Here is a 25,023-nt window from a genome sequence, read left to right as displayed (position 1 = left end):
AAGTCTTCAAAGCATCAGGGCTAACATCCATCAACAAGCAACAATGGGGATATAGGAATAAGTTAAACATCACCCTAAGAAAGCAAAAGAAATATTCCAGATTTAGGTCCATTTTATAATAAAACTACACTAATTTGTGTAAGTCAATGGAAGAGATAAAAATAGGTATGATGATGAAAGGAGACCTGGGAGACAGAACAACCAAATGAAATGTGCAGACATTCTTTGAATCTTAATGTGAGTAAACTAACTGTTAAAAGACTTTTTTAAAAAATTGACAATGAAAGCAATTTGAATATGAACTGGATATCAGGTTATAGCAAAGAGTCGTGGTTAATTTTGTTAGGACTGATAATAGCATTGCAGGTAGCTAAGAAAGTGTCTGTATTTTCTATACTAATGTGATGGAGTTCACGTGAAATGAAGCCTGTATTTGATTCAAATACTTTAAGAGGAAAAGGTAAATGAAGTAACAATGACTAAACGTCGCTAACTGTAAAATCTGAGCGGTGGCAACGCATTGCGTATATTGGACTATGCGTTCTCCTTTTGTGTTTGAAAATTTTCATAACAAAAGCTTTTAACCGACAAGGCTCATTCATCAAAAGTTTTCACTATCACCTTATAGCGGCAATAATGAAAGAACACAATTTTAGAACCTCAATTTAAAAAAATACATTCTTGTGTAGGAACATTGAACACCCTCCATAATCTAGGTTCGATTGCAGAGTAAGTCTGAACATTCGCTAAGATTTCAGGTCCAGCTACGCCTTCCATGTTAAGGAAACATGTTGGGTTGAATGGCGAGGATCCTGGAGTGTTTCAACTTACAACGCACAGCAAGAATGATTACAGGCGGGGTGGCACATACACAGGCCTCCTTTGTCATCCCTATGTTACAATATAGTTTGAGTCCTTTGAGAAACATTTTTGTCTGAAAATACTATGAGTGGGATAGCTCAGTGAATCAACTCCCTTCATAACACATGTTCACTGAGTGCTTAATATGAATAAGGCACTCTGCAGAGTTCAGGGGAGAATACAAAGATACATTTAAAGTGACAATTTTGAAAGACTTGAAATTTAGTAGGAGTTCCTGTCATAGCTTATCGGAAACGAATCGGACTGGTATCCAGAGGACACAGGTTCGATCCCTGACCTCACTCAGGCGGTTAAGGAGCTGGTGGTGCTGTGAGCTGTCGTGTAGGTTGCAGAAGCAGCTCGGATCTGGTGTGGCTGGGGCTGGGGCGTAGGCCGGCAGCTATAGCTCCAATCAGACCCCTAGCCTGGGAACCTCCATATGCCGTGGGTGAGGCCCTAAAAATAAATAAAATAAAATTTAGCACATTCAGCCACCTTGGTATACAAGGCAGTGTCAGGTTGATTAGCCAATGGAAGAGCACAGGAATTGAGGTGAGTATGCACTGATTTGTTCATGGATTTGGTATTCAAGTATTTACTAAACGCCCACTCCACTCCAAGCCTTGTGCCAGCTGCAGGAAGGAAAAACAGGTAGGATCCCTGTCATGGTGCAGCTGATGACAAGTGGGGGAGACATGCCATTATACAATTAACACACCCAGAAATATATTCCCAACTGGAAGCTGCTATGAGGGCCGAAGAAACAGTGTGGACCTATCTGTGACTCTGGGGTCAAGGGCAGGACCGTCTGGGATGGTGACATTGATCTTGAGACCTAGAAATAACTGATGACAGACACAGTCAAAGAAGAGAATGAGGGCACAGTGGGCAGTGGGGCAAAGAGGACACTACAGGGTGGCTCATTCACTCGCTTCCTTCTGGTTTTCTTCGAGACTCTTGCGGCCAGCCACTCCTTGGCACTTCTCTTTGCTGACAGCCTCCACCCCCTTTACCCAGCTCTGCCCTCCTGCAAGGTGCTGGCCACCTCTTCATTTATGATGTATTTTGTATTTATTTTCTATCCATCTCCTCCACTACACTTCAGTGCAGCAAAGGCAAAGAATTCAATTCCTCTTGCAGCCTCACTTCCTAGCTTAATACCCAGTACTCAGTAAATATTTACTGCATCAAGGAAGAAGCATTAAGACATACAAGGTCATGAATTATCTCCAGCTGAGCATCCCTATATGCACCCCAGTCTCACATCAAGTCTAAGGAGAGCGCTCTTTCTGCAACCAAGCAGGATGCTGACAAAAAAGCACCAACATGCCTGGGGTAGAATATTATTACATCAAGGACGACAGCACATCATTTCAGCAGAGAACCTGACTAATGGCGTGTTGAGGACACTGGCTTATGAGATCTTTACAGCAGAGTCTCACAGTGCAGGCTGCGACCCATGACTGGATGAAACCCACTCAGCCGGCACTGCCCAGCGTGACTGCGATGAAAGAGAACAGAAAATCCAGAAGGACAAACAGACAGCAGAGTGAGGGCAGCACTCTTCCATGAAACTTTTGTTTCCAATCTCTGTCTGAGACTACAGACAGATAGGTTATGTATGTGTGTGCGCCAGGTCACACCAAAATACGTGTGTTTCTCAACGAAGGCCCTAGAAGCTGCAGGAGCTGCAGTCATTTGTAGGCTGTTGTCTGGACCTTAGACACAGGCCCACCAAAAATGATGGTGCCAGGCAATGCCCTCTTTTGACTCAAAGGTCGCCAACTGAAGTTTTAGCCATTCCCCTCCAGAAGCCCCTTCAGAAACTAGATGATAGGAGTTCCCGTTGTGGGCAGTGGTTAATGAATCTGACTAGGAACCATAAGGTTGCAGGTTCGATCCCTGGCCTTGCTCAGTGGGTTAAGGATCCGGTGTTGCTGTGAGCTGTGGTATAGGTTGCAGATGAGGCCTGGATCCTGTATTCCTGTGGCTGTGGTGTTAGTCCAGCAGCTGCAGCTCAGACTCGACCCCTAGCCTGGGAACCTCCATATGCCGCAGGAGCGGCCCAAGAAATGGCAAAAAGACAAAAAAAAAAAAAAAAGAAAAGAAAGAAACTAGACGATGGGGGAGTGTAACTTGAAAGGGAAAGGGAAGCCAACCCTATATATGCATCTCTGTTAATATATCTTACATCATAAATAATAAACATACCTATCAGTACAATATACATTACAATATGCATTTACTATGAAATATATGCACACATATGTATACAATAATATACATTATGTACAATATAGGTGCTCTGCATATGCATTATATAATCCATATGATAACAGAAGATATGTGTTATCATCTTTAGTGAGGGAAGGACTTCCAATGCAGGGTATTCAATAGGAGCTCCATACATATTTGTCAACGAACTACCTGAGCAAGTGAAACCCTCAATAGCCTGGTGAGTTGTAGTTTTCAATTTTGTCACGATGAAAATAGTCCTTAAACTCCTGGGTCATATGCACTTACTTGGATGCCAGCTCATGTATAAAACCTCTTTTAGGTTTTACCAAATAGTTGAGGAACTGTACAATGACCCTGTAACACTCCCTTGTCACCTGCCTACCAGCAGATTTTATCATCCGCAGCAATGACTTCAATCTATGACTTCACAGAAACATATTAGTTGTTACTGATCTGTTAGCACAGTTAAGTTTCTCGACGGTGAGCAAGAAAGGCAATGCGTTCAAGAGACGCTGAGATGGCTTCTGGGAGTGGTCTGTTCAGCGGAAACTCAGGGTCACTACCATTTCCGAGAGATAACAAGCAACAAAAACATGAAGCACTGCAAGCAAGGGCTAGTATGAGGCAGCATTTTTGCCAAATGCATAAACCATAAGCTTTATCTTTAAACTTGCATGCTGCTTATGCACTAAAAAAAGAAAAAAGAGAGAGCAAAAAAAGTTTCCTAACACACACTCTACTTGATAAACCATAAAAGGGTAAATTAATGACTAATCGAGATTTTTATTCCCAGCAACAGAATGGCATTATATGTAAACACCTAATTGTTTCATTCGATATAGTGCAGTAGAATAATTAACAAGTGATTAAATGTCTCAAATCATTAATAAACAAAATGCTTCTCCTCTATTAGAGCACAATGTTGTGCTTTTACCATTTACAAATTAACTTTTCCTCTACCTTCATTAAACAGAAAGTTAAACAGTCAATAGCCAAGATGCATGTAATTAACCCTGTGTCATGGAAGTTTCCTCTCATTAATTTTTTGGAACTCATACAATATTACTTACAAGGTTATGTCAGAACTAATGTGACCAGGCTCTAACTTGGATAAAAGAAAAAGCAGCACCATGCACCTGGGTCCCATTTAATGATAGTTAACATAGAGTAACCTGGTTTTTAGTTTACAAACAAAAAAAGAACAAAAAATTTTAAATGCTGGTCAAGGCTAGGCCAAAAGCAAAGGAGTAACTTCTTGCAGGCCCTTTTCCATGTTTCAAAGAAAACCAATAAGGATATTTACATCAATATCTACAAGAATCAAGCATAAATCCTACCTCTGATGTAATATTCAACTTGATAGTAACGAGTATCCAAATACATAGTAGCAATTTTTACAGATTAGCAATTTTACAGAACAGATGGTCATATCGGGTCTTTTAGTGAACCTTCAGTGCACAGAAAAATTTCATGACATCGCAGCTTTGTTGTCCCAGAGACTCATACACGAAACTGACCAAATCTCTGAAATCCCGAAATCCCCAATAGAAGCCCTCAAGGGGGTCATTCCTGTCTCTGAACCGAGATAATGGAAATTCTCTCCTGCCAGTAGATGCAGGTGCTTCCCTCGCCCCCACCCATGGAAACCCTTAGGAGAACCCATCCTACACCCAGCGGGTCATAACCAGGTACCCCCTCCACACCGCACACAGCCTTTCATACCTACCAAGCCCTTTTATAAAGCTGATCACACAGGATCGTCTCCAACAAGCTGTTGTCATCTCCATGAGCCCAAAGTCACAGTCCGGAGCCGGGACACCGACTATGTGCCAAAGCAGAAAAGCAGAAGGACGGACTCCATGATCCCGCCGCTCTCCGCCACCCTAAGTGTTTCGGCCACAAGGTAGGGCTCTTTTATTTCTGGCCCAAGGTGTATTTATAGTCAGGTGCTAAAGACCTACAGTAGAAGACAAACTAAAACAGGCCTTCCGTCCAGGGCAGACTGTTCATGCCGATGGGACAATTTTTAGCTGCACAGTAAGACAGTGACCTACAACTCGCAGAGTGCCCGTATGTCTATATTTAACCACGAGAACATACTCTGCTGACAGATTAGTCAAGCTGCTTGGGGCACTCCAGGAACATGAGCCTGAGCCCCGCAGCTCGCCACCAACAGCCGGTGCACACCCAGTCCACGCACAGCCCACAGATCCCAGCCACCGGCTGCACTCGTGTGCCTGCGACCAGAGAATTACAAGAGTGAAGATGACACGGGGTCGGGGAGAAACGGTTGCTTTGGGAACTCAGGGCTCTTGGCCCCAAGTACAAACCGCTTTAAACAGCTTAAGTTCTTACAGACCAAACCCGTAGTGGAGAATCCCTATTTGAAGCCAAGAGTCAGGGAGAAACTATACACCCTTAAGGAAAACCCAAGACTGAACATCTGTTACCATAGCCAGGAAAGTGATGGGGTTTCAATCTATAGTTACATTATTTCAAAAGACACGGGGTCTAAAGCGACGTGTTCAAAACGTCCAAGACCCATAAGGAGCCAATATGACTGTTAAATTCTCCACCTTCAAAAGCAACCAGATACAACAGGCCAGGGAGGAGACGGCGAAGAAAAAATGCAAAGTTACTTAAAAACAAAATACAAGTGTAACGAACTGGTCTTTCTGTGGGCATTATTTCTGACAAGAATTTTAGGAGGGTCAGTGAAAATCCCTTTCTTCACAAACACAGCTGCAAAGGGCCGGAAACCCAAGGCATTTTCTATTCTTGATTTATTCCAGCTAATGGAAGGTTTTCTAGAGCCATAGAGCTTGGAATTACGAAACAGCGTGGTATGGGAAATTGTCTCATGAACTGAAACGCTTCACAGGAAGGAGAAAAAAAAAGGTCCAAATTCCCAACACGAACATTCCCGCTGTTTCAGGCGAGCTAAGCGCCAGCAGAGATACCCCCACGGATGGTATCACTGTGTCTTCCACATTCAGAGTTTATAATCCCTTTTTTTTAAAGAGTTGACTGAGATGCCCACGTGGCATTTGGTTTATATTTTAACTTAAAGGGGTCAAAACAATTACAACGGCGTGCCTAGGGAGGGATCTCTGTTTTGAGTACTAAGAACTCTCCAATTCTCCTCTTTCTCAATCTAAATTGGAATCAGGGCTCCACTGAAAATTTGCACTTTGTCAAGTCTCTTGTGCTATTATTAGACCAACCTTTCAAATGATGGGACTGTCCTTCGAATAAAGGAACATGACTTAAAAGAGCCTCATGGAAATATGACACAAAGTATGTACCATTTTATTTTTTCACCTTTTTAAATTTTTTTTTTTTTTTTTTTTTTTTTTTACAGATACCAATTACCAAACAGCATTTAAGGGAAGTGCAAGAGAGAAAGAAATAGAAAAAAAGAGCTGACATGAGTGAGACACGGAACTGGGCTCAGGTCCTCCGCCAGGCGCTTTTCATCTATTATTTCATTCATACGTCACAGCAACCTTAGAAGGCAGGCCTTACTCACTGCATCTGAGAGTCGCTGAAAAGGCTTAAAAGTAAGATTGCCGAGGTCATTTCAATACAGGGTTGTCCGACTCCAGAGTCACTACATTTATTAACTTTTATTCTAGTACTTTCCCTACTGTGAATTGGAACTTCTAAGAGTGTGTGTTTTTGTATACACGTAGGAGGAGCTCTCAAACAACCTACCTCTTTACCCAGAAATTTCACATTATCCCAAACCTAGCTGAATCCCACAAAGCTTGGACTCCTCTGAGGCCTGCCATGGTCTATTCGTCCTTCTAGGGTGGCCTGGCCCTTGCTTGTTTGGGGGATGTTCTAAGGGCAGGAACCACATTCCTCTCATCTTTGGATGCCTAGTAAAGGTGAATCAATGCCTGAGAGAAGGTGCCTTTTGGAGTCAAAACAGATGGCACGAAGTCCATCGGTTGAAGCTCAGCATCTTTGTCACCAAGAGTCCCCAGCTCACCTCACCCATCTCCACGCAGAGCTTATTTCTCCCACAGTATCCATCATTCTAACAACCTTGCCCTTTCTGCAATTTATGTCAGATTGAAAGCCACACATCACATAGAGGGGAGGCTTCTAGGGGCAGGCGCACTGACAGCTGAGTAAGTGACAGCCAGCAGCTACCAGCTGACTTTGATAGAAAAATCAGAAAACAATAAAAAGCAGACATAAAACTTTTGCAAGGTAGGAGCCTTCAGATATTTTAGTATAAAAAGAGATAGCCCTTGACATTTCAAGAGTCCCAAAAAGACAGCAAGATATGATGAATTTTTTAAAGAGTTTTTTATGGCTACAGCCATGGGATATGGACATTCCTGGGCCAGAGGTTGAATCCAAGCCACAGCTGCAACCCATGCCACAGCTGTGGCAATGCCAATTCCTTTAACTTACTGTGCCGGCCAAGGATCAAACCCACACCTCCCCAGAAACCTGAGCCCTTGCATTCAGATTCTTAACCCATGCACTGTGGCAGAAACTCCCCATGTATGATGAATGTTTAATAATTAGTACATTTGCTGATGATTTGAATTCATTTAGATGAGGTCAAATTATGATAGCATCCTATAGCACAGATACAACACAGAGAATAATAAATCTACTTTAGAAAGAATTCTATTCAAAATTATTATACTGAAATGTTTGGATACTTCAAGGGTTAAGCTTCATGACCAGAAGAAATTTACTCAGATCATTTGTTCCCCGATGATGCTAAATAAATGTCATGCATTTTAAATTATATTACTATAACATAAATTTAATAATATAAACTGGATTGCTGGTATGCTTAATTGATAGTTGCATAATAACCCTCAAATATTAATTGAATGATGACTTTAAAGTTGATGCTTTCTATTACTTTAACAGTTAATCTAATATTCATAAAAATTTCCTTTCTGTTTCTGTGTGGCCTGGGGGCATGACTGCAAATATTTTTAAGTGCAACTGAAAGCCCAAAGCAGTTGCTTCTATCTTCACAAGCTTAGAAGTTGCAGGGATGGCAAGTTCCTGTTGTGGCTCAGCAGTAAGGAGCCTGACTAGCATCTGTGAGGTTTGATCCATGTCCTTATTCAAGTGGGTTAAGGAGCCGGGGTTGCCATAGAGCTGTGGTGTATGTCGCAGAGGCAGCTTGGATCGTGTCTTGCTGTGGCTGTGCTGTAGGCTAGGGAGCTGCAGCTCCAATTCCACCCCTAGCCTGGGAACTTCTATATGCTGCAGGTGTGGCCCTAAAAGCAAAACTAAAAAGCCAAGACAAAAAGAAGAAGTTGCAAGGATGAACCTGAGTGTGTGTGGTTAACCTCACTGCCTCAAGGAAGACTGTTCCCAGGCCAACTCACTAATAGATACCGCTTCAAGCTACTTGATCGGCATGAAGTTTAGATCATATAACAAACAACTTGCATGAAACTCAGCTCTCTAGATTGTGCTCACCTTCCCTAAAGTACAGTCCATCTGCTCTATTATATTATGGAAACAAGAAATGTCCTTTAGACACCAACTCAAATTTTTCCGGCTGGAGGAAAAGTCAGCATTTAAAATATATCCAACCAAAACCTTAAAATAAGAAACTTAAGCTGATAGTGATTATTTTTTTTTCCATCATTGGTCTTGAAAACCCAACATTTTTCATTGAGGCTTTCTTTAGAAACAAGTTGTGATATGATTAACGAAATAGTTCAGTAAGAAAACGTTGCATTTTATTTGCATAATCACATGCACATTAGTTTTTCTAGAAAGTCAGTAAACACAAGTGTTAAAATATGACCACAGAAATATGGCAGTTAACAACAGATGCCAGTGCCAAGAGGATTCTATCCTTTCACTATTTTTCCATGACATAACAGCGTACAGCACATTCACTCACTTGCATTAACACATCTTTCAGAAACAAAGAACCTCTGAGGCTGTTTTAGGACAGGGCATAAGCAAACATCACCTGTAGCCTTGCCCCTTCCCTGTGGAAATTTTCAGTAAGGGCAGAGGATCTATAAAAGACAATGTGTCATTATGCTTGGAGGTAATGGCTATCAAACAGGGCTCTGGTTGTTGGTAGAAACTGCCAAGCATGTCATTACCTGAAGACACATGCAACAAACAAATGCAACCTGAACATGTTTACCAGGAAGGCCTCTAGGAAAATACTGGTTTGTTTGGGCACAGGGTGCCTCTGGACGCCAGGCACTGTTAAAGCACTGTTCCATCAACAGCTGTGCAATACTTATTACGTACAGGCTGTCTGAACCTATACAGAGGCTCTCTTTAAACCCTCTGTACCACCCATTCTCTTGTGTATTACTAGGTGCACTTAAGCTCAAACTTGGAGAGGAAATCAGAAGGGGATGCTATGCTTTTGAGAAGTGAAAGAACCTACATGTGTTAGAAATACTCCAAATGCTTTTTTTCCATAAGGTTTTCTCTGATGGTGAACTAGCTTAGACACCCTCCTTAGTTCCACAGCTGTCAGTGCCCTTCCTAACTGGATCCTTCCCTAACCGACAGCCTTTTAATGACATTATAGTGGAGGAATATTGCATTGATCCTGTTTCTTGAGTTTAACTCCTTTATATTTGGGGTGAGAAGCCTGACAAAAGTCCGAAGTTTACCCAAAGCTGGGAAGCTCTGTAAAAAGTACAAATTCCTGTACAAATTTCACAAACTTCTGGTGAAGCTGGAATCTTTTTTAAAGGCTCCACAAGTGATCCTGATGTGCAGGCAGGTTTGGAAGCTACTAGTGGTCTCTGGGAATATTTAATAACAAATGGAAACTGTGTCCCCAGACAGGGGAATACATAGGAGGGTTTAAAAGACTTACCATCGTCAACAGAGCCATCAAGCTGGTAACCTCATTCCTATAACTCTGAACACAATGAAGAGTCAGAAAGCAAATCCACAAAGGGCTGGCATGTACTTACATTGTTCTTCATGTGTTTATTTTACCTTAAAACAGCCTCCTAAGTTCTTTGCCCAAACAGCTGTCCCCAAATCCAAGCACTTTATACAGAGGCGAGTGCAAGTTTTCACTCCACGTCTAACTTTGATTTACGTACGATGCAAACAGGTATATTTGCTCAGTTTTTAAATGCTCAGCAAATTGGATGTGCAAAGTCAAAAGATGTCACAAATGATCGCTTGATAGACACCAATTCTAAAAAGCATTCACACAAGTAACTGCCAACAAAGGCAGTGCCATGCCGTTTAGTTTTGGAGGAAGCCTCCTGAAAACATTTAACAGTCCTTAAGGACATTTTTCTTTTTTCTTCTTAGGGCCACACCTGCGGCATATGGAAGTTCCCAGGCTAGGGGTCGAATGAGAGCGGCAGCTGCAGTCCCACGCCACAGCCATAGCTACACCAGCTCCGAGCTGCATCTGTGATCTATGCTGCAACTTGTGTCAACGCCGGATCCTTAACCCACTGAGTAAGGCCAGAAATGGAACCCACATCCTCATGGATACTAGTTAGGTCCTTAACCCGCTGAGCCACAATAGGAACTCCTTCGAGAACATTTCTGATGAGCTGCCCAGAACAAAAAAGGGGACGTCTTCAAGATACACTGTGTCAACAGTAAAGGGTGAAAACTTCTGAAGGATTTTCACATATTTATCCAAAACATCTCAATAGTTAATAAACTTGACCGTGGGAGCTCAGGTAGGTACAGTTAAAATGAGAGTAACCTCTTGGCACCTAAGAAAACATCATTTCTGAACAGCACGATTTCTGAACTTGAAATTTTGACTGGTCCTGAAAACATTAACCTTTTCTACAAAGCACGTAAATTCTGGTGAAATAGTTAAGGCCAGGGGCTCAAGGAATTAGCTCATATCTGTTTTGACTATTCACTAAGAAACAATACAGGAACCAACAGTGTCTAAAACCTAGTCACACTGAATGTTAAGGAACCACTCAGATCAGTATCCCATATCCATTTCCACCAATGTTTACGAATCATCTTTACTCGTTTTAGGTAGCAGCAAAAAAAGACATTTCCAACAAAGAGAAATGTATACATAGAAATGTACATAGTAAGAGCACTGCTACGTAAGGGAACAAAACGGTTGTTTTTCCATCAAGTTAAATTTTGCCTTTATAAGTCAATGAAGGAGCAGGAAGAAGGCACTTAGCCACACAGCTTTTTACAATGAAAGAAGCCTCTTTCCCCAGCAAGCTTCATCTCCGCAAAGTGCTGCTGCCCAAGGATTCTTTGAGACAATTCAGTCTCCGCACTCCACCTTGGATTTGGGGTTGCCGATATGTTTGAGAATCAAAAAATATGGCCTGAGAAAGGATCCTCCTTCCAGTAAGATGTTAAGTGTCCAAACCGGGGCATCAAAGTCCCACCTGCATGTAAATGAGGCAAAGTAAGGACTCCAGGACTGCAAGGACCCCTAAGTCCAGGGTGAAGGGCTCTGCCACAAACCAGCCATGGGACCGTGGGCAGCAGGCAGCTTGACCCAGACTATTCATTCGCAGAGGTGATGGATTCAGATACACGCTATGAAAAACCAGTGATCCTTCTGCAGCATTTTAGAAATCACCGAACATTCCTCAGGCTCATCTAGAGAGCTTCATTCAAAGGAGGTCTCATAAATCTAGCAGGGAGAACAAGCTGGGTGTCAAAAGTCTCCACAAAGCACAGTCAGTATAAGGCACCTCCCAAATGAAATCCAGGTTTAAAACATCTTCATTTCATGTTACGAAATGCTTCTGCTGCCTGAACGTCTGGGGACTTACTGAAAAAACTTCAAGATAATTTTACCCGTGCTGTTCAATAGCAGACACATTTAGCTATTAAGCACTTGAAATGGGGCTAGTGCAATTGAGTTACTGAATTTTAATTAGTTTAAATAAAAATAGAAGAGCTGATGTTTGATTCAGTTATTGGGAAAATCTTATGTACATGTTTAATAATTTGCATATGTAAAACTACTTTTTTAAACTGTCAACTTTATGAAATCTATATTGGTCAAAAATACTTGATCTCTATTGGCATTCAAATTTGGATGTGCTGGAGGGGTAAAATTAATACACACTGGATTTTGAAGAATTATTTCTCCAAAAAAGAAATTACTTCATTAATAACTTTTATACTGATGACATATAAAATAATATTTTAAATATACTGGGCTAGGTAAAATACTTTATTAAAAAATAATTTCCAATCATTTTAAGCACTGTTTAATGTGGCTACTAGAAAACTTCAAATTGGATCAAGGACTTGTGTTCTATTTCTATAGGCTGTTCTCCAGACTAATTACTGATTTATAAAATTTAGACATATGGCAAACAACTTTCATGAATACACATGGACAGCCATTAAGAAAAGCCACAGTGTTGCATACTTATGAATTAGTAAATACTTGTCGTACTAAATATTTGCAGATCAGTGATAAAATGTGATGTATTGACTCAATAAGCAAACCTCTATTAATTACTTCAAAAACTATCCAGCTGGCTAAGACTGGGAACTTGGTTTCAGGGGGACTCAGTTTTATGACTGGGGGCGGGGGGCGGTGTTACCTTTGTCCTCACTTGACTGCTCAGAAAACTGACTTGTCTAAGATCACACACTGAATTAACACTAGGAAAAGGACTCCAATACAGCTCGCTCAGCTCAGAAATTTGTACTCTTCCTGCTCTACCAGACTGCCTCCTAAAAACACCATAAAAGCCATCTCAGATATTAAATGCTTCCACATGGCACACTAATCCATATAAAACCAAAAATATAAAACCGAAGAGGAAACTTTTAAAAAGTGTCTCCATATTCCCTGAGCCCCAACTACATCACCCACGTTTGTGAGACCTGCTGTGCTGCCATCATCCATCTTCACTAACTCTCTGGGATTTCTACCCTGCCAGTCTCCTCCGGGTCAGCAGCTCACACTTCGCAATTCTCCTGGCTCCCGTGGCAGTGTTGGGCACAGGGGGTTCTCGGTGGATATTTATTCATTTGTTTACATCTTTAACTTGGAAGCCACATCTCCATGGGAAGAAACGCTGGTTCTCAGGCATGACACAAGGTGACTGCCTCACACAGACTTGCATCAGCAGAGGGGGCACACCCCAGGTGATTGCCACTGCTCCCTGGGCACAATCAAGTCGTTGTGGGCACAGTCCAGTGGTCTCGGAGAGTTGATCCCCACCCGAAGCCTCAGAAGAATTCTGAGCGCTGGAGACAGGGTCTCCTATCTATCAAGCATAAAGCTAAACTAGCCAATGTGCCTCAGAAGTTTTGCTGGGCTTCTATTTTGCTCCGGGAGGTGGTTCTTGAACTCCCTGCAGCCGCTCTGGCCAGCCACCCCACCACTCCCTTCCCTGGCTTCTGCACTCCAAAGACACACTTTTTGCTTGATGTGCCCTTCCCTCCCCAGCCTGCCAACACATCATCTCTTTCAAAGACCTTTACAAACCCCGCTGGGACCACAAAACCTCCCTTACCCAAATAAAAGGGAAACGGTTATTTTCCTCACCCAATGATATCCCAGGATGCAATCATTTGGAGCTCTTAGATTAGAAAGGGAGGAAAATATTTAAGTGTCTATTTGAGTGGAGTTTTGTTACTGTATCACCTCTTAGTTTAAATTACTGCTTCTGTCCCAACTGTGTTGCTATTCATTCATCTACTTAAATAAGCCTCATTATTAAGCAGCTGTTTAAGAGCTTGGTCCGATGCTGACGTGGCTTCCTGACATCCTCTGTATGGTGGATATATAATTATAACTCACGTTCCTTTTTTTTTTTTTTTTGCAGCATTCATTCAGAGAATTGAGTGCAAAAGACTGCATAGGCATAAGGTTTACAGTGGTTTTATTCTGACAAATTAGAAGCAGGTATGCCTTACTCTCTTATGCGATGACACACCCCCTGCCATTACTTATTAATTGTTTCCAGAGCAGTTACTGTCACACCCTGGCAGTCCCGTAAAAGTTCATGCCGCTGCCAGAAGTTTCCTCACGTAAAGGGCAGGGAGGAGCCATTGGGAGAATCTGATTCAACTGGCCTCATGGGACAGAGTTTGAACTGACACAGAAACACAGAAAAATCTGTCATTAGCAAGTCGCCGAAGACGGGGAGACATTTCCTCCCAGAGCAATTTCTGCAAGGACACAGGGGCCTGGAAGGTGCTCCCTGGAAGGTAGAAGGCAACGTGAGAGCAGGTTGTGTCTGTCTGAGCAGGACCCAATCGTGTACGGCTACAGATGCAACACAAAGCAGCCAAGAGAGATCATCTCCAGCCTTGTTCTTAAGAAGGGCTCTCTCTGGGATCTTTTATGATGTATTGGCTTTGTGTGAGCATCACACTCCATGTTCCTGGGAGACTTCCATATACAAACATTGGGTAGACAAGTTAGATGACTCGATACCCCCAAACCATCCCAAAGTATTCCCATGGGCTACATAGCATTCAGTCGAGGCCAATTTGTACAGTTCAATGATTGAAGCTCACCGGCTCATCTAAAACTTCCATTTTACTGAAAAGTAAAACAGAATCAAACCTCTACCAAGCCACAACCTGGGAATAACCATGAAGCAAATTTGAGAGTCTGCGTCCAACAGTGGCAAAAACGCCTCTATGATTTTGATGCGGTCCATCGAATAGTTTAGTCAAGAGATCACTCCATCATCACCTTTTAGCTTCAGCACGAATATTCTTTTTGAAGAGCACAGCTTCTGTGCAAGGTAAAATTTCACAACACTGTTCCGCAGGGAGCTGCTTCTCCCTCTTGCTCTTGCTCTTTCTTAAGCAGCTTGCACGAGCTACGTCACTGCGCATGCGTATATCACGCATTAAAATCAAGCACAGTCTGGGTCTGGGGAGGACCCCAGGTCCTGGCAATTCTCTCTCAGACAAAATGCTTCCAACTCTTCACTCCTCTGGCCTGAGTCGCTGTCATCTCTTTCCTAGGTTAGTCTTACTGAGATTCTCTCTCCCTCCACTTCCAGCCCAAACTCGCAGAATTCGCTGGTATCTGACCACACTGCTTCTGCTTTAAAAAGTTGTGGCGCTTGTCTGGTGCTTTTAGGATAAAGCCCAGACCCTCCAGCAGCTCCTTCAATGCGCCTTATGATCAGGCCCCATCTGCCTACGCAAACCACCTGTCACTCTGCTCCTGGGACCCTAGGATCTAGCCCTGGACCATGCTCTTGCCTCTGCCCTCTCCCCTCCTCTCTGTAGCATTCTTCAAGCTCACATGTCACAGGCTCTTGGAACAACTCCTCTGCCTCTTCCCTCCCACGCAAAGTGATGAATCGCTTTGACCTCTGGATGACTGTTTAGGTCCGTATCCCCACGTCCAGGCACAAGGCCTGGCACGGGTAGAACATTCATTTAATCAGCATTTTTGTTCTCTGCAACTTCCTTACATCTCGTCTTTCATCCAAGCCAGCTGTCTTCAACTGTCCAGGCCAGAGAAGGCAGGAGGGGGGCCTGCTGAGTCACGGTGGCTCCATTCAGCCCGGGGCCCTACTCCAGGAGCCATTTAATATAGTAAGAGATGAGGAGGGGAAGTCTGTTGTTTCACTCTCATCATCAAATCTTTGGGTTAAGAACTTTTTTTTTTCTACAAAGGCCATCAATTTGGCCAAATGTGAAATAGCAGCATCCCTCACATGAGAAGAGATTTCAACTGGTAAATAATTAAATTAGCTCAGTAATTTCACTGACAATGGTTTCCTTCCAATTTGGCAAAAGCAGTTCAGGAAGGTTTAAAAGCAAAGTCAAATTAAATCCATTTCCCTTAATTGGCATTTAGACCATGTAGGAACAAGCTAATATTTTGCAGAGAGCCATCTCTGACAGTGTTGACAGATTTAAAACAAAAACAAAAAGCCCATTGTAGCAATGTTGAAGTTGGCCAATTACTATATAAATAAAAAGTTATGTCCCTCTAACTTGGAGTTTCATGGATACGTTGGCCCTGAGTTCCATGAACACCAAGGTGCCCTTCCACCTGTTACATCGACTCAAAGACAACAGGTGAGCTCACAGAAGGAAAGAGACTTTATAGCTGAGACTAGATGGTGAGTTACTAGGAAAATTTGGCCATAAGCTTCCTGCAGCCATTCAGGTAATTTTATTCACTCTGTCAACATTCTACAGTTTAGTTTTGTTGTTGTTTTTTCTTTTCTTTCTTTCTTTTTTTTTTTAACAAGAGTCACTGTACAGTGAAAATGTCGGGGGAATATAGTGATGAAAAGACGGTGGATTCTTAGCCCAGGAAGGACCTCGACCACAGAGCCCCCTTACACAACAATGCGGCCATTGCTACAGCGGACGGATGACGAAAGGGCAGGGGGAGGGGGGCCCTCAGAGAAGACTTCACCCCGAAGGCAACACTTGAACTCAACCCTGGGAGAGGAGCTTGGCACAGGTCCAAGGAAACACACACGCGCACAACTGCATTCACCAGCACCTGCAGGAAAGGCTGCAACTGTAGCACACACTGAAACCCTGCTATGTGAGCAGTCACTCCCCCGCAACTCTGAATTTGAAAGCAAGGTACTTCTGCTTGGATGTCCTCCGATGGTTACTTTTCCAAAGTTCCAGAAACGTTATCTTTTTACCAAAAGGTTTGCTGGAAGGACTGATCAAGACCCGCTTTCCACGCCAAGAAGATGCTACAGAGAGACTCCCGAACTCTTTGGCTCCTGGTCCTGTTGTCTTGGAGATGAACCAATGTGATTTATTTAGATTCAAAATCAGTAATAATCATGGCTGTGACGTGTCAAGTAATTACAATAGCGAGGCTCTGTGCTCAACATTTCATGAACATGAACTCATTTCATTATTCTGACTTTATGGCAAGCCTATCATGTATACATATATGCATATTATTTATTTACAAAAAAGGTATCCGATGGACTTTAGAACCTTTTTACAGAACCCGGGCTGAGGTACCTTGTTCAAGGTCACGTAACAAGTTGGGGGCTGAGGCAAAGACATGTTTGCAACTGTCCCAGATCACATGGAAAAAGTAAATCGAATAAGCTTCAAACACTTCTTTCTGTACTTTGTTACACAGTCAAAATTAAAGGCAGGAGAATTAAAAAGGGACGAAAACGAAGCGAAAGCTCATCGTTCCTTCACGTCTAAGAACCACCGCTCTGTGTGGCTTCCCAGGGCGGGGACTGCACCTCTCCTTACACCAGACCACAATGAAGAACTGGGTCTGCAGAATGGACCTTTTCTCTTTGTGCCACGTGACCAGCATGGCCTCATTTCCTTCTGCAGCAGGGCTCTGTGAAGAGCGTGATTCACTTCTGTTTTCAGGAAGAAAAAAGTCAAAGCCAGTGGCCCCCATGGGATGACACTCCTGGCTGCCTCTCCTGGACGCGGGTAACTTTCCACTTACGAGGAAGGAGGCGGAGACTGGAATCCAGGCTGGGAGCACACCTGACTTTGCCAGCCCGGCCCCGTCGGGCCTGGGTGGATCTTTGGCAGGAGCTAAACCCTGTCCACAAAGAACAGTCTCACCTTCTCTCCACGGCGTGGGTCTGTAGCAGAAACTCCATGAAAACACTCAACTGAATAAATCAGCCGAGCAGTCAGCGTTTAATATCACAGCAGTGCAATCCGACACAGACTGAACCCGGGAGAGACGGCCTAGGAACCGTCTCAACAATTTATCTCTTATCTTCCTCCCAGAGCCTGAAGAGCATTTTCACTCTCCAGGCCCGAGAAGCGACAGTCTCTTAGTCACTCCCTAAAACAAGAGCCTTATCGGGCCGAACAATATGATATTTAATGAGCTCGCTGGGCCAGTCTGATGACTGTTACTCCGTGTATAAGGCACACTTGAGAATTGTTGAGTGGACCTTCCATCACTGGAGTGTGTACACTTCACGAGCCGTCAGCTCCTCTGCCTGACTTCATCTAATATGTTAGCAGATAACGACACTGAGCTTTTGGTCTTGCACTTAACGGGAGGCCAGGTGTTCCTTAATTTCTGCATCATGCCCATCACATCCAGGCGCTTCGAATCTCAGCGCCATGAAACGACACAGCGTATACAGGTAGCTCCCTTTACCTTAAGGCCCATTTCTCCTCCCTCCCACCTCGGCCGTGACCGTGATTACAGGATGGGGGGCAGAGGTGGAGTCCCTTTCTGCATATTCTACACAACTCTTACACCCACCCAAACACACGGTTGATACCATGAATTCGGATCATGACTTTCATTTCCACTGTTCAGTGTGTTTGTGGCCCCTGACATCGGGTCAACCCTGCCTGTGGAAACATCCCTCTCCACGCAATTCCAAGCACAAGGGTGAAGATGAATGCTCCGGACTGTGGCGAGGACCAGATCTCGTCCCGGAAGAGCGGAGAGGCAGTGGCAGCAGCAAGGCTGGCAAGGCAGAGTTCCCACGTCCCACATGGGAGGTGATAAAGACATGGGAAGGGATGCTCGAGACGTTTCCACCGTGTTTTGAAGGCACAAAAGGACTCAGCCTCTTGCCTGGGACTGAGTGACAGAGACATTCAGCATCGACCATGAGGAAGCAGAGCACAAAAAGAGCAGAAAGACACAGTCGTAGCTTCAACAGGCGGGTGAAGCAAAAATTCCGCTTTGGAGGTGACCCTCAGCCATGCAGGGAAGTGACAGCGAAAAGCTGGCCTTGAAGGTCAGTGGGTGAGACTCATGTACAAACTACAGTCACTCCTACTCAGAGACATACTTCATCCTTGAGGGGGTTGGCTCCTGGTCATATTTGATTGGAATTATTGATGTCAGGAGATCCCTTTCACCAGACAACCCTCTCCTACAGAGCAGGAACTTGACTCATGTTCACTTTAAAGTGATCACTGGGTATTAGAATATTTTTTTTTTAATTAGTGCGGGTTTTGTTTCCTGCTGTCTACATAAACTGTGTCCAAAGGCTGGATACAGCGGGTCAATCAGAGTGGCAAAGAATGAATGTGTCCTATCTTCAGGAAGAAAGAGGCACTCCAGAAATTCTCCCCAGTCGCAGGCCTGCACTTGAAACAGCGAGTGTCTGCCTCTTCCAAACATTCTGGTGGGAAATCAGCACAGGAGAAGTGGGCCGGGCACGGATCTCGCTGGGCTGCCAACAGGAACAGAAGCAAAACGGAATCCAGGTGCCAGGATTTACTTGTGCACTCCCCTTGGGGAAGGCTCTTATTTACTTATTTGATGAAGTTTAAATGAGATAGTGCTGGGAGTTCCCTGGTGGCCTAGCAGTTAAGGAACCTGCATTGTCTCTGCTGTGGCCCATCCCTGGCCTGGGAGCTTGTGCATGCCATGGATGAGGCAAAAAAAAAAAAAAAAAAAAAAAAAGAGAGAGAGAGAGAGAGCGCGCTTAGTAGCATGCTGGCCTTAACACAGTGGTCCTTCATAACGCGAGCCATTTGTATTAGACCATTGCGAAATCCAGCTTAAGGGGGCCACAGATAGGTAGAGTCAAGCTAAAGCCCTTTCAAAAGCATAGCTGAATCTCAACAATGAAATTGACATCTAAATCTCATTGGAAAATACTGACATTTTTACAAACACGGAAATATCTGAAAATGGGAAAATATTTTGTCATCTTTTCTCAGTAATGCAAAATTAAGAATATTTTATTTACTATTGTCAGATGGCACTCAAATCAACACGGTATTCATTTTACCCTAACAACCGATTTTAAGAAACCTCTTACAATCCTTCGGTCTTTATCTCTTCCAGCTGAGAACTGGGTACCATCTTCAAGAGCTCAAGTTTCTAATCTAGTATTATTTTTCCTCATCATTCACTTTTTTAAATTAATAAATTAAAAAATTAATTTGGGTCATGCCTGCAGCCATGTGGAAGCTTCCTGGGCCAGGGACTGAACCTGCACCACAGCAGAGACCCAAGCTGCTACAGTGACAATGCCAGATCTTCAACTTGCTGGACCACAAGAGAACTCCTCAAAAATTTGGTTTAAAAACCAAAAAACAGACTCCATTTCTTATTGAATTGAGAAAGAAAACATAAGAAAATGCTCCTTTTTCGGAAACTAGAGGCACAGAGATGGAGAGTTGCCATTTTAAGTACTTTCAAAACTCTTTGCCACTGCCTTTTTTGTTTTTTTAAATGGCCACACCTGTGGCATATGGAGGTTCACAGACAGGCCAGGGATTGAATCTGAGCCACGGCTTCAACCTACGATGCAGCTACGGCACAGCAACACCAGATCCTTTAACCCACTGCACCGGGCTGGGGATCAAACCTGCACCTCCACAGCAACCTGAGCCCTGCAGTCAGATTCTTAACCCACTGCACCAGAGCAGCAACTCCTGCCACTGCTTTTTGACAAAGAGCACTGTGGGAATTTACCAGGAAGTACATGCCCATGTTACTTCTGCTCCTACCTGAGGTTCATGGTGAAGGTTAGAGGAAATGAGGCGGGTCAAGCACGTGACACGGCACTTGACGTGTCCTAAGGGCTTATGGATATCCCGCTTCTACTGCTGCATTGAATGCAATGTTATATGACACCAGGTGGTGAGTTATTAGTCATCTACCATCGTGCAGCTGAAATTTTCTGGGGATTACGATACTGGTTGCCTACCCTTTTCCCTTGGTAAAAGCATCTCTATTCCATTCAGGTAGCAGGGAGAAGTCTTCCGTCTCACAGAAGAGGACCCACCCCAGTGCCAGAAGCCATACATCATGACCTGTCAGAGCCAACATGGAATTCCATTCAACTTTGCCAGTGACTGGCATGGGACTTAATTCCAATCAAAGGAATGCAACAGGAAGTTTGCTGGGATTTTTTTTAGCAAAATCTTCCCCTTCCTGCCAGAACAAAGACCTAAAGTGGGCCTCCTGCCTTCCTGACTTGTAAGTAAAGCAAAGACCTAAGGTGACCACCTTGTGGTCAGGCAGTGACACGTCTACAGATTGTATGGTCTGGGTCCTTGAGCTTCCAAAGCCACTTGGAACCATCCAGCTCTCTACATTCTGTAGGTTAGGCAAGATAATTAAAAGCCTCGATTCTTTCGGAGTTCCCGCTGTGGCTCAGAGGGATCAGTGGTGTCCTGGGAGCACTGGATACAGATGTGATCCCTGGCCCAGCGCAGTGGGTTAAGGATCTGGCATTGCCACAGCTATAGCATAGGTTGCAACTATGGCTAGGATCTGATCCCTGGCCCGGCAACTCCGTATGCCATGGGGAGGCCAAAAAAGAAAAAAAAAAGTCTTTATTCTTTCAGCCATTATAAAGTTATCCTATTATTTATAGCCAAATGATATTATTATATCATATTATATAATTATATTCTATTATTTATAGCTAAAATGATACACATCTTGAATACCTAGACGGGTAAATTGAGTTCTATGTACTAGCCATAGATAGCACTGCATCTGGGAACCAGCAGGTTATGTTACATATCTTGAGTAGTGATAAGGAGAGTGATAAGAAGGATTTAGTATTTAGAAATTAAAGTCACTGATCTTCAGAATCCTACTCTAGAGTTTCCAATTTACTTTTCTTCTTCCTTTTTTTTTAAATAAGTAAAGCAGTTGACTAATTACAGTGAAAATAATTTGAAGTTTAACTCCTTTACCTCTCTAAGAAAATGGTAACAAGCATCAAATGGTGACTAAAACAGTTAACAAGAGGGGCGGAAAAAAAAGAAGCCAAGGTCAAACAGATTTGGGAATATTTAAACTGTGATAGAATCTTCATGCTCATTCACAATGACGGCCTTTCTTAAAGCTGAAGTATTTGAAGTTGGTCGTTTAAAAAAAAAAAAAAAGTTGTTTTCAGTTGAAACTGGACCAGGTTTTCAAACACCTTTAAAATTGCTGTCGCAATTGGCATCAACGAGGATTAGCTTTCCCCTCTGATAAGGCCTGGGAGTTTGTTAGTTAGTGGAAAAGAATGCAGAATCAGAAGGCAACACTAAAATCTCTCTTACTTTCCTATTTGCTTGCCACTGTATTCAGTCTAGTAAGACAGAAAGAGCACAGCTTTGTCGTGGGAGAAAAGATGAGAGAGACCTCAGGGCCACCATCAAAACCGGAGGGAAGGGAGACCACATACCCAAATACCCCCATCAGGGGGCTAGCTTCTCTCTCAACTCCCCAAGGAAGCTACAGTTCTCATCACAAAAGTAGATCAGGACAGAGGTACAAACTATTATGTGTAAAATAAGGTACAAAGATATATTGCACAACGCAGAGAATATAGCCAATGTTTTATAACAACTGCAAGTGGAGTATAACTAAAAATTGTGAATCACTACCTTATAACCTGTAACTTGTATAATATCGTGCATCAATTACACTTCGACTGTAAAAAAAGAAAAGCAGAAGATTCACTCTGGAGTGCTGAACTAGCACCAGTGATACTATGGCTAAGGCCACGTGATCCTTCTACTGCAAGGCCTCATTTGGGGTGGAGTGGGGGATTTGTTTAAAAGGTGGTTTTCAAAAACTGAACATCAAAAAGCGGGTTTTTAAAAAAGAAAAACTGTCATTTATCTTCTCATTGGTGCCCTAACCTCTAACTTTAACCTAACCGCCATATATAAATAATAAAGAATAAATTGTATGTTTATAATTTGCTCAAGTCATAGACAGTTGACCCACCTAGAGCAACTTCTCTCGTTTTAAAATTGTTTGAAGTTGTCACAGAGCTTTCGAACCTCGCTGCAGCCAGTACGTCAAGGTGATCAGTATAATCGAGCAAATCGTATTTGAGACAGATTTTTAAATAGCATCTCGCATGCTCATGAACTTCATTTCAACACGGCTCAGCTGAAACACGGTCTCTACTCAGACCCAGGAGAGGACCCTGTGGCTGCAGCAGCCAGGTTATCAAACCCCAGAAAGCCAGTGATTTCCATCAACACCTTATCTTACTGTGCAGAAAGAAATGCCCGCCTCCAGATCAAGAATGCCTGCCTCCAGCTGTGTAGAGTGGCAACTTTTTCTTATTCGGAATCCTGAAGACTGAGCTAGTCTAAGAGACTGACCACGCTTAGACAGTCAGAGACTCTCTACTCATCAGTCAAGTTCAAGCATGAACAGCACCCCCCGCCCCCCCCACCTCGGTCTGGCTTTAATGGGGCAGGAGAATTAACTGACAAATATTACGATGTTTACCTAAACCTCTTTTTTCAGTGAAGGTTTTCAAAACCCTTCACACGAAACAGTTACAGACAGTGTCAGGTTTGTTCCTTTCACACCAGGAAGTGAGGGAAGGAGACGATCAAGGTCACACACAGAAAAATAACAGACGAACAGGGAAGAAAAACCTCATCTTGTATTTGCACAATTGAAGCATTTGATTGATTGGACGCTTACATAATTAACCATTGCATTGATCTGCCGAATCCTTCCTACATAAATATAACATTCGAATGGAATTTTACTCAAGTTTTGCCCTAGTTAATCTAATACCCTATCCTTTTCATGGCTGCCAAAATACATATTTACCTGTTTAAGTCCAAATTCAAAGAAGTCAGCCTAGTGTTTCTTAAGCTAAGGGGAAAAAATATTTTAACGGAACTTTAACCTTCTATTTCCATAATGTTGGGCTTGTGGCATTAGCTGAGAAATCCTGGAAATTTCAAAGCTGTCTTCCACGGCTTAACTGCTTTGCACTTTGCAATTGATTACGAACAGCAGAGGCAGTTAGAGATGTATATCAAATTAGAGTTGATACAAGCACTTCATGTCGAATTGAATGCCTTCTTGAAAAGGATTTCAACTCCCTTAAATTGACGTGACAACAAGTTCTCACAGCAGCATAAAAAGTATTAGCTGAAATGTTATGGCTTTGGCTTAAATTTCCATCTGCAGCTCATCAAATGACGGAACAGTAGAAAGGAATTAAACCAAAATCAGACTCATTACTGAGTCTGATATGCTGGCAGAATATAAACTTTCACTACTTAGCATCTGGAGTTTTGAGTGACTAACATTTAAATGCTTGTGCTTGTATGTTCAGTAAGGAGAAGAAGAAAAGCTTTTGTAGGAATATGGGTGAGCTGTGTGATCCTTAAACAACTTAGAGAAATCTATCACTCACACACACACACACACACACACACACACACACACACACACACACACACACACACACACAAGCGCATCCCTTCTGAAGCCTGGGAGGACCGCTCCAAATGAGGCAGCATGACTACAAATGAGCCCACATCAAAATTCTGATAAATGTTCTAACTCCCCTTCACATTGTTCTAACGTAAAGACGGCCCATCTGAAACGCTTGCTCTCCCAAATAACTGACATCTGGTCAAATGTTCCAGAGTAAATAATTTACATTTCCTCTTCTTCAGCCACCCTGCCAGGAGGAATATTTGAAAATGCTCTCACAGGACTCTGCCTGCAAACACCGGGCTTCCAATCATCCTCTAATGCAGTCAAAAGTACAAATCCATAAAATCAGAGTCAACAGAATCTCTCAAACCCATGCTCCCAAATTAGATTCTCTAGGGCATACGGTGGCTCTGAAATACCCCTGGATCCTCTCCTAGTCCTGGGAGTTTCTGCCTTAATACTCCTGAATTCTGAATCCATCAAGGAAGGAAGGGAAGCTCGGAGACCCTTGATGGTGGGATCCAGGTCTGATTCAGCTACGAAGCTCCCAAAGTAGGGGCCCAGAGCACAGAAGATGCTCAAGACACAAGGACTGCGTAGTATTTACCTGGTTCCTCTGATACAGCAAGCAAGCAGCAAGGCATTTCAGAGTTATCAAGAAAAGCTGGGGCAAAGACAGGCATTTTGTGAGGATAAAGCAGCATTGAAAAGCCAATTGAGATAATCTTATGGAAAAGGCTATCCCATTGCTCCTCAAGACAGGGACACACATTGCAGCTCAAAGAGAGAGCATCCCTTGCTCATAGAGCCACCAGTTTCTACAGCGGAACAATACTGAAAGGAAC

The 25,023-nt window shown here is 43.1% G+C and overlaps 1 protein-coding gene and 1 long non-coding RNA gene across 11 annotated transcripts in view; both read right to left on the bottom strand.

The window, feature by feature from the left end:
* FRY (FRY microtubule binding protein) overlaps window positions 1-25,023 on the bottom strand; it is a 421,192-nt gene that overhangs the window by 214,071 nt on the left and 182,098 nt on the right. The window contains exon 1 of one of the 10 annotated variants that reach the window (XM_084981418.1): window positions 4,826-5,135. The exons of the other annotated variants lie outside the window; for them this stretch is intronic. Within the exon in view, the coding sequence (XP_084837544.1) occupies window positions 4,826-4,886 (61 nt within the window). The 5' untranslated portion in view covers window positions 4,887-5,135. Of the gene's footprint in view, window positions 1-4,825; window positions 5,136-25,023 lie in introns of those variants that run through there. 10 annotated transcript variants of the gene reach the window in all.
* LOC146398513 (uncharacterized) lies at window positions 16,236-21,251 on the bottom strand. The gene is made up of 2 exons (XR_014819168.1): window positions 20,388-21,251; window positions 16,236-20,316 (listed from the first exon to the last, which is right to left on the bottom strand). It is a non-coding gene; the product is annotated as an uncharacterized LOC146398513 (long non-coding RNA).

Source organism: Sus scrofa, chromosome 11, assembly GCF_054392235.1.
Source record: "Sus scrofa isolate SSC_HxYL_T2T_F1_AM1 chromosome 11, Sscrofa_HxYL_maternal_Yorkshire_Landrace_v2.0, whole genome shotgun sequence".
Taxonomy (NCBI): Eukaryota; Metazoa; Chordata; class Mammalia; order Artiodactyla; family Suidae; genus Sus; species Sus scrofa.
This window is presented reverse-complemented; position numbering and strand designations above follow the sequence as displayed.